The 12,219-nt window shown below is 32.4% G+C and overlaps 1 protein-coding gene across 1 annotated transcript in view; it reads left to right on the top strand.

Moving 5' to 3' along the window:
- Positions 1 to 6,670: 6,670 nt before the first annotated feature.
- LOC129231429 (ankyrin repeat family A protein 2-like) overlaps positions 6,671 to 12,219 on the top strand; it is a 31,725-nt gene continuing 26,176 nt past the window's right edge. The window contains exons 1-2 of the mRNA XM_054865744.1: positions 6,671 to 6,726; positions 10,624 to 10,732. Of these exons, the coding sequence (XP_054721719.1) occupies positions 10,674 to 10,732 (59 nt within the window). The 5' untranslated portion in view covers positions 6,671 to 6,726; positions 10,624 to 10,673. The remainder of the gene's footprint in view (positions 6,727 to 10,623; positions 10,733 to 12,219) is intronic.

The following is a 12,219-nucleotide window of genomic DNA, read 5'->3' on the forward strand; positions in this document are numbered from 1 at the left end:
AATTGAAAAAAAAAAAAAAAAATGCTGGGGTGGCACAATCCTTCACAGGCATATACCTTTACATCTTTGCTGTTCGTGGCAATATAGGTCTTGGTAAGCACACAGTATTTTTTTGTGGAACATTTTTAACATATTATTTGAGCTTGCAATCAGTTTTACACTTTATCTAGATTTGCATATCAGGATATAATCTATACCAGATGATTAAAATCACCAATTTAAATCAAAGAATAAATTTGTCATAATTTTAAAACTAACCACTAAATAAAATATAAATATAATGCAGCAAAACATTCAATAAGACATTTGCAGTAAAACCTCATATATTCAACATAAACGGATATCAATTCACAGGGATTCCACATCTCTACAGGTAAGTGCACTTTTACAGTAATATATCTTTTTTGAAATTGTCTTCATACTGTTCCATTGTTCGGCAAAAGTAATTTGCAAGCCATTTTCAAATTTTTGAAAATTTTTTAGTTTCTATTATTTCTAATTTTGTCATACAGTATAAAGTACAGAGTTTACCCAGAGCCATTACCAACATGAGCATACAACGAATGAAAACAAATGATTGAAGGATGAGCAACAGTTCTTCAATATATGAACTTGCTGTATTTAAGAAAGTTCTGAAAAGCAGAGTTCCGTTTTATCCGCGCACAGAGTAGATTTAATCTTAAAACAGTAAATACAGGTTTTAAAGTTGACTTGACACATTCTTTCTTCCACCCATACATGTCCTGGGAACATGTTTCATGTTTAATCCTTGAACAATAATGGTGGATGGTAGCAAATTACATGTATTAAGACAACAAAAATTAGTCAAGACCAATGGTCAGCAAGAGAAGGAGCAGAGGCACTAGCAGATATCCAGGGGTGGGGCTAAGGGACTTTGCCCTCCTCCCTAATGAAATCGTCTTACACTAGATAAAATGACATTTTGACACGAGTTTTTTCGCATTCATGAAGTGATCGTTATTTTCTACCTATTTTTCTGTGTAAATTTTGTCACACAGGAAACATCTTATTACATGTAAAGTTTGATTTAAAAAAAACTTTTGATTCTAAATTTGATTTTGCTTAATTCAGTTAGAGGTTACAGCAATGAAAAGCAACAGCGATAATACACTACTGTAGAGATTGGTGACAGCATTTTTACCAGAGGCCTCAGCGAGGAAAGAGGAGAAGAAGCAAAGAGAGCCTTGATCTTAGCCCCCCCCCCCCCCTCCACTCTTCTAGACACTGATGAGCTTATTTTTGTTCTGCATTTTTATAATTGTACAGTATTAAAAATCAGAAAATGCTATAAAATACTTTTTTTTCCCTTTTCTTAGATTCCTTTAAGCTCTTAAAAGTATAAATTGTGCAATTCTTACCTTTTGTCCCTTGTACTATGCACACATAATAGAAAAGAGAGAGCAGCGGATGGCTGTTTTAGGCACAAAATCTCTTGGTAATATTATCCAAGAACAGCAGCTCCCCTAGGGTGGTTCAAAAACACTTTTTTCAGTCAGGACCCCCCCCCCCTTTTTTTAACACTTACTAAGAGTATTATGCTGTAAAAGTTTAAGCTTCTTACTCAAATTTTAAGAAGTTGCTCAATGATCCCTTCATTTAACATTAGCAGTAGCATAGAAAATGCCAAAAATTTAGCAACATTTAATTTTCCTAGGTGTTTTTTTGTAAACAATTATTTTATTGCAATGTATATATATATAATATTAGTGTATATTATGTGTTGCATTGTCTTTTTAGTTCAATGTATTTTTTAAGCCCCTCCCCATATGTTTGAAGTTTGGGGAAGGGGATTCAGCACCCTTTTTCAGTTGAAATAGAAAGCTAAAATTCTTCCAGAGTATTACTATACAAGAGTGTGAAAATATTGAGGGGTGTCTTGGTATCTAGGAGAAACTTTTTTTTTACATGTATTTTTGAACCACTCTAAGCTCTCCCCTTCCCTCTACAACACCATCGCATTCGTACTGTTGCCTATAAAACTAAAAAAAACTTTTACTCCATACTGAACCCCCTCCCCTCCGCCCCCAAGGGCCGGCTCCTAATTTTGGACTAGGCTGATATGGCTTCTTGTTGGCACAGAGCATATACGAAATAGCTCTTTTGAGAAAGCATCTGTGAAAGGGCAAACAATGTTTCGGGTATTTCATTTACGAGCTGATGTTTCCATTGACCAGAAGTATAATACACATATATCTGAATATAACTTGTATATCTTAAAAAATCGCAAACCAATCTTTTTTTTTAATGCTTTATTAGAATCCAAGTCCAACACTAGGCATTCAAATAAAGCCTTTTTTGTTTTGCACTTTGCCACGACTGCATTTTTGAAACCTTGCACACAGTATTTTAATAATTATTCTGTCTGAAGTATAATATTTTTTAAAAAGTTGAATTTACATTCATCATGATTTTGATGTCTACTAAAATACTTAATGGCATAATGCACATTACTAGGCAGTTTTTAGATAGGAAGGGGGGGATCCGTAACTAAATACTGTTCATTTTACATTGAAATTTAAAGGATTTTGAAATGCCTAGAATTTTTATTCTTATAGGAAAAATAGTCGCAATTATGGCCTGAAAAGTGTTGAAACACACCCAAAGCGAAGATTCATCATTAGCTAAATGTTCCTACAGAGTTTGGAAAATGTGCTTAGTTGGCATTTGGGGAGGGGGTGGGGGCAATCATCACCCTAAAGACAGGTGTATTTTCTGGAAGAAATTATGATATTCACTACTGAAGTCAATGGTGGCGATCACAGGGGCGGGGGGCAGGTGTGTGCACAGAAATTTTGGGGTCCGTCACAAATGACTTTTCCGGGTCCCCTTCCATGTTGTTTGCCTCTAAAAAAATATTGGACCCCTTGAGGCTCAGGCCCGGGCCAAAAGATGTCCCCCCCCTCGCTGTGCACGCCCCTGAGGGGGGGGGAGGTTGCTCGTGGTACAAATGAATGGATAAAATTTTCGTAAGGTGTTTTAAGATGTTGTTTTTCTTTTATTTTGGGAGGGGAGGAGGTGCGTCATTGGTCTTGGGTGGAAGAAGACCATGTTGAAATAGTGCCCTTTTTATAATAAATAGTGATCATTTCTAAGACCAGCACTCTGCCCTTTTTTTTCTAGAGTGAACACTAAATAAACCTTACATAAATAAATGACATACAGTCATTTTTAATAATATTTTTGAAAATGTTTTTTAACTTTCAAAAATGTCCCATGCCTCCCTTAAATGAGCGAGGGATGGGACATTTTTACTGCTATTGTAATTGTCTTCTGAAACAACTATTTTAGTAATTACTATGAAATTTATATTTTTTTAAACATGTTAAAATGTTTGAATTTGTTACTCTGAAACTTTCAGTGTTATACCAGTAGAAAATAATTTATAAGAAATATTTTTGTGAGAACTGTCTTGTCCATCGCTAATCTCCCCTACAGCAGTTTTCACACAAGAACCATTGGGAAGTTCTGATGCCAGCACGACTGCTTTATTTATTTTTAAGTAAGATACCTATACTCATAGATTCAAGATCGAAAGGCGCTAATGGAGCTTGGGAGAAATCCACACTATACTAAGCAGTATGAACAAATATGAGTCTTGCATGGTTAAAGGACAATGTGAATTCAAAACAATCTTGCAGGCTAATACTAAACTATCACTTAAACTTTTATAAACAAAACATTCTTCCAATAGTAATTCCTACAAACTCATTGAGGATCAAGAAACTAAAGAGAAGAAGGAAAAAAAAGCTGAAAAAGGGCTAAAATTTATTTTTTCGAATATGTAGGCTCATTGCTTGATTGGAAGATATTGTTAGATATTTAAAAATTTTGTTTTTGCTTTGATGTCTTTACTGAATGCAACTTTTTGTTCCTACAATCTGAAAAAAATACATTGAACAAAAAATGTTAGAAAATCATAAAAAATAGTGAAATTCCATGTTTTTTCGAATTGGCAGGCTTTTTGTGCAGTCGGAAGATGTTATCCAATTTCAAAATATTGTTTTCTGTTTTGTAAGTTTTCACCAATCGCAACTTTTACGCCCTATAGCGATTCAAAAACAATTTTTTTTTTATATTTTTATCTACCCTAGTACGCAGCAAGTGACATACGAGAAATTTTTCATGGGAGGGTTTACTTTTAGGCATACATTAGGGCTGGGCGATGAATAGCAAAAAAACTTGCGTAATCCCACATCATAAAGCATTGGTTCAGAATTCTTCTCAAAACCAAAGCATCGATACTGCACTGATTACAGATCCAAACACCGATGCACAGACACTGGTTCACGACCATTGCCATTTTAATCTTTAATTTTTTCCCACCATTGTTAAATTAGCAGTGTATCAAGCCAAACTGGCTAACAACAAAGGTGTGATGAGTTAGTTATATGAACCTTTTCAAACTAACGCTGATAGAAGTATCATTAGAGAACAAAAGAAACATTGTCGTTTCTCTCAAAACACACAAGAAAAGCAAGTTTTTTTTTGCTCAATGAAAAATTCATTGATGAATAAAGTTATCATACAATCACTAAACAAAGAAAAGCAAAGTTTAAAATGCAAAATGGCAACAGAAAGTATACAAGTCCTAGTAAAGGTGACACCGGGATGATAATTTATGATGTCTCCCACCTCCCCCCAAAAAATGTAATGTTGTATGTCTTTAGAAACTATAATAGAAAGGGGAGTAGCTAAAGGCTCGCGGCCTTTTGTGACATAGAAATCCAGCAGGTAGTTAGGGGCCCTGCTGAGTTTCTGCTAGATGGCCCATAATGTATAGATCTGGGCCTGCTTCTCATAGAAAAAGTTTCAAAATTGTAGTCCAAGAAGTATAATTTTAAGTTATAATTGCTGACACTAGAAAGGGACTTGGAATTAATGGCTCCTTCCCGGACATTTTCTGAAGTTCAAGGCAAACACAATTTTTGGCCTAGCATACAAAAGTGTATGTCTACATACATTTTAATTGCTTCATGGCACATCCCCATGGGGGTGTTATGACCCCTTATTCCCTTTGGCGTCACCACTGTACTGATGCAGCAAGGGGCTTGTGGTAAAAAAGCAAGTTTCAAACCTAATATCAAAATAAACAAAACTGGAAGGGCGCTTACAACATAATCTAGCAAGGGTGTCTGTAAAAGATTTGGGTCCTTGCTTCTATAAAACTAGCCCCTCCACCTCCATACGTAAAACTTAGAAGGTAGTTTCCCCACCACTAAAAAAATTTTAGAACCTGTGCTGATTTATTAGTCTTTACCTGCCTTTTATCAAAAATTTGAAAGAGAGAAAAAAAAATAAACTTTAAAATAAATTTGAAATGTAAACTGGTACACACATTTGCATTCTTAGAAAACAGAAACAACCCAGTTAGTAGCCCTCATCTTATTTTCAACTGTAAGAAGCAATACAAAATTAATACTCCTGCTTAAGATTAACTTATGCCTACATCAAAACATCACAACATGATGAGCTCGAAAGAGTATTTTTTTGCTCCTTGTTTGTGTAGTTCTTTTTAAACGTCAAAACCAGGGTTTTGGCTGAGGTCGTTTTTTCGCAAAATGCGAAAATGGAACAGGGCATTTTCACTCCAATGTAATAAGAAAATGAAGGATGAAAAAAAAGGTGCACTATCCGATATTGAACTTTATCTTATTTATATAAATCTTAGCTAACATGTATAAATTCGTAAGTGCCACAATATTTCTTCTTAATGGGCATTATGTCCCCCCCCCCCCCAATAAATGCAGTATTGTTTTTATTTTTTTTATATTACCTATTGTGCATTTATTTCTTCAAAGATGTCAAGGGCAAATTTTAGCATTTTGCTAAAGACTTTTCTCCAATTTTAGCTTTTATGATAAAGATTTTTTAGCCTCTGCTTAAACTCTGGTCAGAACGTGATTGAAATTAGTTCGAGCAGAGATACATTATCACATCCTGTTACACACTAGGACCAGCCTAGCTGTTCTCAGAGCCTGTTGCTGGTTGTCACTTTCCATTTGTATTTATTTGTCATGTGGCCGATGTGAAGCTAGTCATGTGAACTGCGCATATATTTTTATTTACATGACTTCCTATATTATCAATTAGTGAACATACACAAAGAAAGAAAATCCACCATGAGAAAAAAATTCTAAATTTTGAAACAAAAACACGATTAATTAACAAAGAGATCGTATCTTGAAGAAATGAAAGTAATTTAATAAGCTAATAACTTACGCTTACTAGTCGATAAGAAAAAAAATCATACAAAGACTTCCTTCAGATCTGTGTTTGAATCTGAAATGCTAACGTTGAAAGCAATGTAGCCATAAAATATAAAAGCAATTTGTTTTTGTTTCTAAGCGATAATTAATTTTATAAAATTTGGTTTATCGCTTTTCAAATTGCGATAACAGTTCAAAGTGAGTAAACATTAAATTGTATTCACTTCGCTTCCTTTTAGCTCTAAATGTTCGAGAGAAACAGGAAAAAGATATTTCATGTATAACTGCTCTGTAAAAATATGAATAACAACATTAAAAAAGACAAAATTGCAAAAGATCAGTTTCATATTTTCATTTATAGCCTTAAAGTTTTCCTCCCTGTGTCGAGACCTGTTTTTCCTGGGGATATTTTTTGGGACATCACAGATGGCATCATTAGTTAATGCTTGCATATTTATTTACCTTTTTGAAGATTTGAAGTTACTGACATGGTTTCTATGTGAGATTATTTTACTTTTAATGTGTTTACATTTTAAATTTAGTGAAATGATATACTGAAAAAAAAAAAAAAAAAACTTAACCTGCACAGCAAATCTAATAAACAATTAGGAGATTTTCTCTATTTTTGTGCAAAATTTGTTGTATTTTTATTTTCAAGCAATTTTTATTCATTGCAATCACTCAAATGTTAAGTTTCTTCGTGTACGAATTTATTTATTTTCCAACAATTTTGTTGTATTATGCAAAGATAAAGGAGTAATTTATAATTTACAATAACTCATCAAAATACGTGAATATTGGCTTGTGAATAGCTGCAGTTTAGTTACTTCATCTTAGAATTTTAAATGATATTTGCAGAAATCATCAGATTTGTAAAAAAAAACACCTGAAAATTATTGGCCCTGATTTCGCATCCGTTTACTTTATTTCTCGCAAATTTATAAGCACTATCTTGCCGTAACAATCATGCAATATATGCTTATTGAAATAAGCTTGGCATCAAAACGAACATTTTTTGGTAGAAAATGTGTTATTAGTAAAGCATCTTTTGTTCGAAAAAAAAATTGCTGAAATTTTTTTCTCAATAATCGTTATCGAATCGTGCATTTTAAAAGCATGCATAAATAAAATGAAATTTTCAAATTGAAGAACAAGATTTTGTTTTGATGAATCTCAAAAAAAAATAGCTTTGTGAAGACCCTACCAGTTTTTTTTCACAAATGTGACAGAAGGGTTTTTACCAGTCGTTTTTACTGTCGGCAGAAACTTGCCAGCCCTGCATGAGATTGCTTTAATTTTTCACTTTTTATAAGCAGGAAATTAAATCCATAATTTTGCCATTAACTTCCTTGATTAAGAACTCTTCTAAGTATGCATGCATGCACTTTTTTCTTATCAAAAGGAAATAATGGACAAATCACGATTTTATGTAGGTTCTCTTGAATTCGAAACAAGTGTGTTTTATGAGTTTTTTTGTTTTCTTTCATACAGAGTTCCAAATCCATTACTAATCATATAGCAAACCAATGTGGTTTTATTCAAATGTGCTCTGTTTGCTCTTTATTATTATTATTTTTTACAGTTATAGTAAATTTATTTATGTTACGGAGAAAAAAATTTATAAACAGGGTTTGAAATATTTGAAATAGAGTGTGGGATTGAACGGAACAGGTGCAAAGTTGGGAAATCCTGCAAAATTGGCATAAGGGGAGATGCACCAAATATTCTGTTGATATTCAGTGTGCTGCATATTCAGCAGACAAACCAAATATTTGGTTCGGCCAAAAACAAATTTAAATGTTTGAAAATTGTTAAAAAATATATTTTTAAAAATTTTTCATGATGAATAATATGAAAGTTACTATATTATACCACAGCAAAAAATTAATTGAAATTTGTTTCTTATTACTTTTTTTCACATTCAAAGTAATTTTAATGTTGAGGAAAGCATTCAGATGTTAAATTTAAATATTGCTTCTGTTCAAGTTTTCTTAAATCTTATGAAACATTGCATTAACCTCTTATTATTTCAAACTCGTATAAATTTGACATTAACCAGAGACAAAAACAAAAGAAAAACTTATTATGTTAAGTAGTAATAAATATTTAGTCGATTCATTACACTACTTAAGGGCAGTTCTTAAAAGGTGGGAACAAACACAGACCTCAACTTTGAAGCTTCAACACCAAATAACTTTCATTTTAATTAACTCAAAAATTTTTGAGTTAAATTATAATACTGTATAGAGACAAGAATTGCCATAAATTTTTGAAAAAATGCTCTTCAAATGCCCTTAAAAAAATATTTTCTTTGCTAAAAGGCACAATTTTGGACATACCAAAACGTTAACTGAGCAAATGTACCTTAAAAAAAAATTTTTTTTTTATTATTTCCATAAGTTTCAAAAAAAAAAAAAAAAAAATAAAGGCATGAATCTTACACTGAATAATTTTTTGTTAATATTTTACACAAATAACAAAAGTAAAGACAGATAATTTACTTTGTAAACGATTTTAGAAAAAAGTAAGTTTGAAATTTGATGCATGTCCAAAAGTTACGATCTTTACAATGCTATTTTTTGAGAACTAAGTATATGATGTTTTCGTTTAAAAAGGTATTTATCGATCCTCAGAATCAATTTTTAATTGTTTAAAAATGTTTTCATAAGCTTTTATGCAGTATCTTAGAGGAAAAGTAATTTTTCTTAAACATACATGCGAGATGTCCAAATGGTGTTGCGATCTTGACGCCGATAATTCTGTCCGTTTATTCATAATTTTTGGATGATCCACTGTCTTCTAACCTCAATAAAAAAGGTTATTATAATGTTATCTTCTTTAATCCATCGGTATTTTGCATAATTAATACGTTACACATTGAACAATACATAAATTACAGTGGAAACATGGCTGGTTATGATCGCAACGAAAGCCATTTTGCGCTAAAATCGCCAAGCAAACCTCCGTTGGCAACAACACAGTATACGATAAGCTAAAGGTTACCAGAGGAGAATTCCAGTTTGACAAATGTAGTTTATCGTCAGCTGCACCAGTTTTGGCGACGTTATCACCTGCGCTAGCATTCCCCACCCCCCGCTTCTATTATTTTAGAATTTTTTTTCCCTTTTCTTTCTTTTGGAAACATAATTTAACGATCTCCAAATAGAAATAAGAATTTCTTTTTTCAATAATTTTTTTTAGACATCGTTTTAATTCTTATGACCTTAGAAAAAATATTTATTAAAACTGATGATGTCACTTTTTATATTTGTATTATTTTTAATTTGAAGCATTTTTTTACCTTTCATTAACTTCTTCAAAATCATTCCAAAACTTTATTATATGTAAAGAGCATATGTATAGCCATTCAAGTACTTCATTAATATCCTCTTTATTATTAAATTGCAAAATTCATAAAGTAGTAAATAAAATTTTCATTGGAAATGTTAAAAATCAGATTAACAATTATCAAAAATGGTGAAACTTACATTATGATGATGTCCAAAATCCGTTACCTACAGGACAACAATGTTCAAAATCTGTTACCTACAGACTGCTGATTTAATTTGCTAATTAACAATTTTTACAAATACCTGCTGTCTTTTCATGTTCATATATTGTGTTCTAGGTATGCATACTATAGAATAAAAGCAAAATTGATGTCAAATTTGAAAATTTTTGAAATTGCTCAAAGTTAACTTTTTTGTTCCCACCTTTTGAGAACTGCCCTTAACGTAAACTGCTTATTTTTCGTATCAAATGCAGCTTTAAAAAATTATAGCATTTGGATATTAAATTTTGCAGTATTTTAATTTCTAAAAAGTTTTGGAGAAAATCCTCAATTGGTTACAATAGTTGCTACTAATGAATGCCATATTTTATGGACTATAAGGCGCAATTTGGTTGTGTTTTACAGGTAAAATTGTACATTCTAAATGACAGAGGGTTAAATTTTTGCATGGAAAGCAGGACAAGGGGTCATTTAAGCTATTCAAATCTCAGGCTAACCTGGAAATTAGGAAAAATTAGTACTTTAGTAGGATCGCGCGTGGGAACTTGGAAGCGCTTACCAGAAGAGGGGGTGGTTAGCGCTTTAAGATTTCCACCGATCTTCATTAGGGACTGATAAACCACTAAGGAAATTGCTACTTGGCCTTTCATGGAAGATTTTCTCTAATGTTTTCTCTTGATTGATATATTAAAAAAGGTGCAGGATATGACTCACTTTAGAAAATGTCTAAATGAAGTGCTATATTTATCTTATTCAGAATTATTAAAATTGAGTCATTATATGCTTAAAATAAAACTAATTTTGGTCAATATTCTCGATGGTATTTAATACGTTTGCTCTGCTAAAGATATTTTTTTTCTTCCAATAATGGAAATCTTTTTACAGGAAACATTTGTCATTCTACAACATTGTCACTTTGACGCTGTGATTCTGCTATGGAGTTCCTAGTCATGGAGTCTAAAGAATCCCCTCTTTTAACATCAGTACCAAACAGGTGCAACAAAAAAAAAGTTTTCTAACAAATATAAGGGCGGTAAAACTTTCTTTCTGATGTCTTGAAACCGGAAAAAATCTTTCAAGGACTAGTTCGTTAAGAATACAATATTAGTACTTCTTCGTAAAAGCATCAGTACTTCCTTTGATCTTTATGTATCATTAAAGTTATGAATCTTAATGCATTAACCATACTGCTAAATCTACTGTTTTTCATGGGAGCTTCCTGCTTTTCTAGGCTGTCCTCTGATTTTCTACTTAAGACATTTGTTGCTGATTCATTGCCTCTTTGCCAAGAGGGTTGGCAAAGGGTCTAAGTTATGAAATTTTTTCTATAAAGAACCCTTTCATCATGCGCTGGCACAGGATTAGCAGCAAAAGTGTTAAGTATGATCCTCTTTTGCTTTTTTAAAATTGTGACAAACTCTCCAAAGATCAATTTGAAAAAAAGTAATAAAATTTGACAAAATTACTTCAAATCCAAGATATTTTTTCCATAGGCGGATTTTGGACTGAGTTCCTGAGGGGGCAGGTTTTTTTTTTTTTTTGAGCAGTATTGGCTGGTTTCGTGTCTCGTAGTCTGGACAACTTTTCTGTTGGTGGCGAAAAGGGCCATTTTTTAACCCCCCCCATACACACGCACTATGTTTTTTTTTCTTCCTGAAATACATAACGACCAGCCTTACTTATTTTGTGTCATTTTATTAATATGTTGTCTGCTGTCCTTCTTAAATTGAAACCAAGAGTCCCTTTAAGTAGGGTGTAGAAAATCTCCAATCTTTAGGGGGAACTGAGGGTTTCTCCCCCAGAGGAATTTTTGTAAAATAGATATAAAATTCTGCATTTTGAAGTCTTACAAAGGGTAGTTGGAACTACAAAAATCTCGGAAAACACACCGGAACAACAAAAATCTCGGGTCGTCAGATCAATGACAGCAGCCCTCAGAAAGAAGAGGCGAGGGAGGAGAGAAGATTGTGCATTGTTATTTGCTTACATCAGCTGTCGGTTCAATTCCATAAGCTCTTGATCACGTCTCCAACCCACTCACAAATACAACAATGCATATATTAAATACAAAATGATCAATAGTAAAAAAAATGCTTTAAAAGAAATGGGGTAAAATAATTAACAAGAGAGTAACATGCTGCCCATTAAGACAATTCATAATTTATGCAATTGATTTAAAAAAAATGAAGCAACCTTTGATTAGGAATTTCAAAGTCTCATCTAATTCTTTTCAAGGACTCAAGAACAATTAAAATTATTTAAGGCACTTCATTTGCCCTTTCCAGTTCCTGAAAATTAGTATTAGATTGTACTGTTTTACAGTATTGTTCTAATTTTCTAAGAAACAACTATTTTAAGTTTAAAAGAAAAAAAAAACTATAGATTTGTCATAACAACAACTTTTTTTTTCAGTTACAAGTAGTGCAGAAAACAAAAAAGGATAGAGAGAGTTTTTTTTTTAATTTTTAAATATGGTATTCA

This window comes from Uloborus diversus, chromosome 10 (genome assembly GCF_026930045.1).
Source record: "Uloborus diversus isolate 005 chromosome 10, Udiv.v.3.1, whole genome shotgun sequence".
Classification (NCBI taxonomy): Eukaryota; Metazoa; Arthropoda; class Arachnida; order Araneae; family Uloboridae; genus Uloborus; species Uloborus diversus.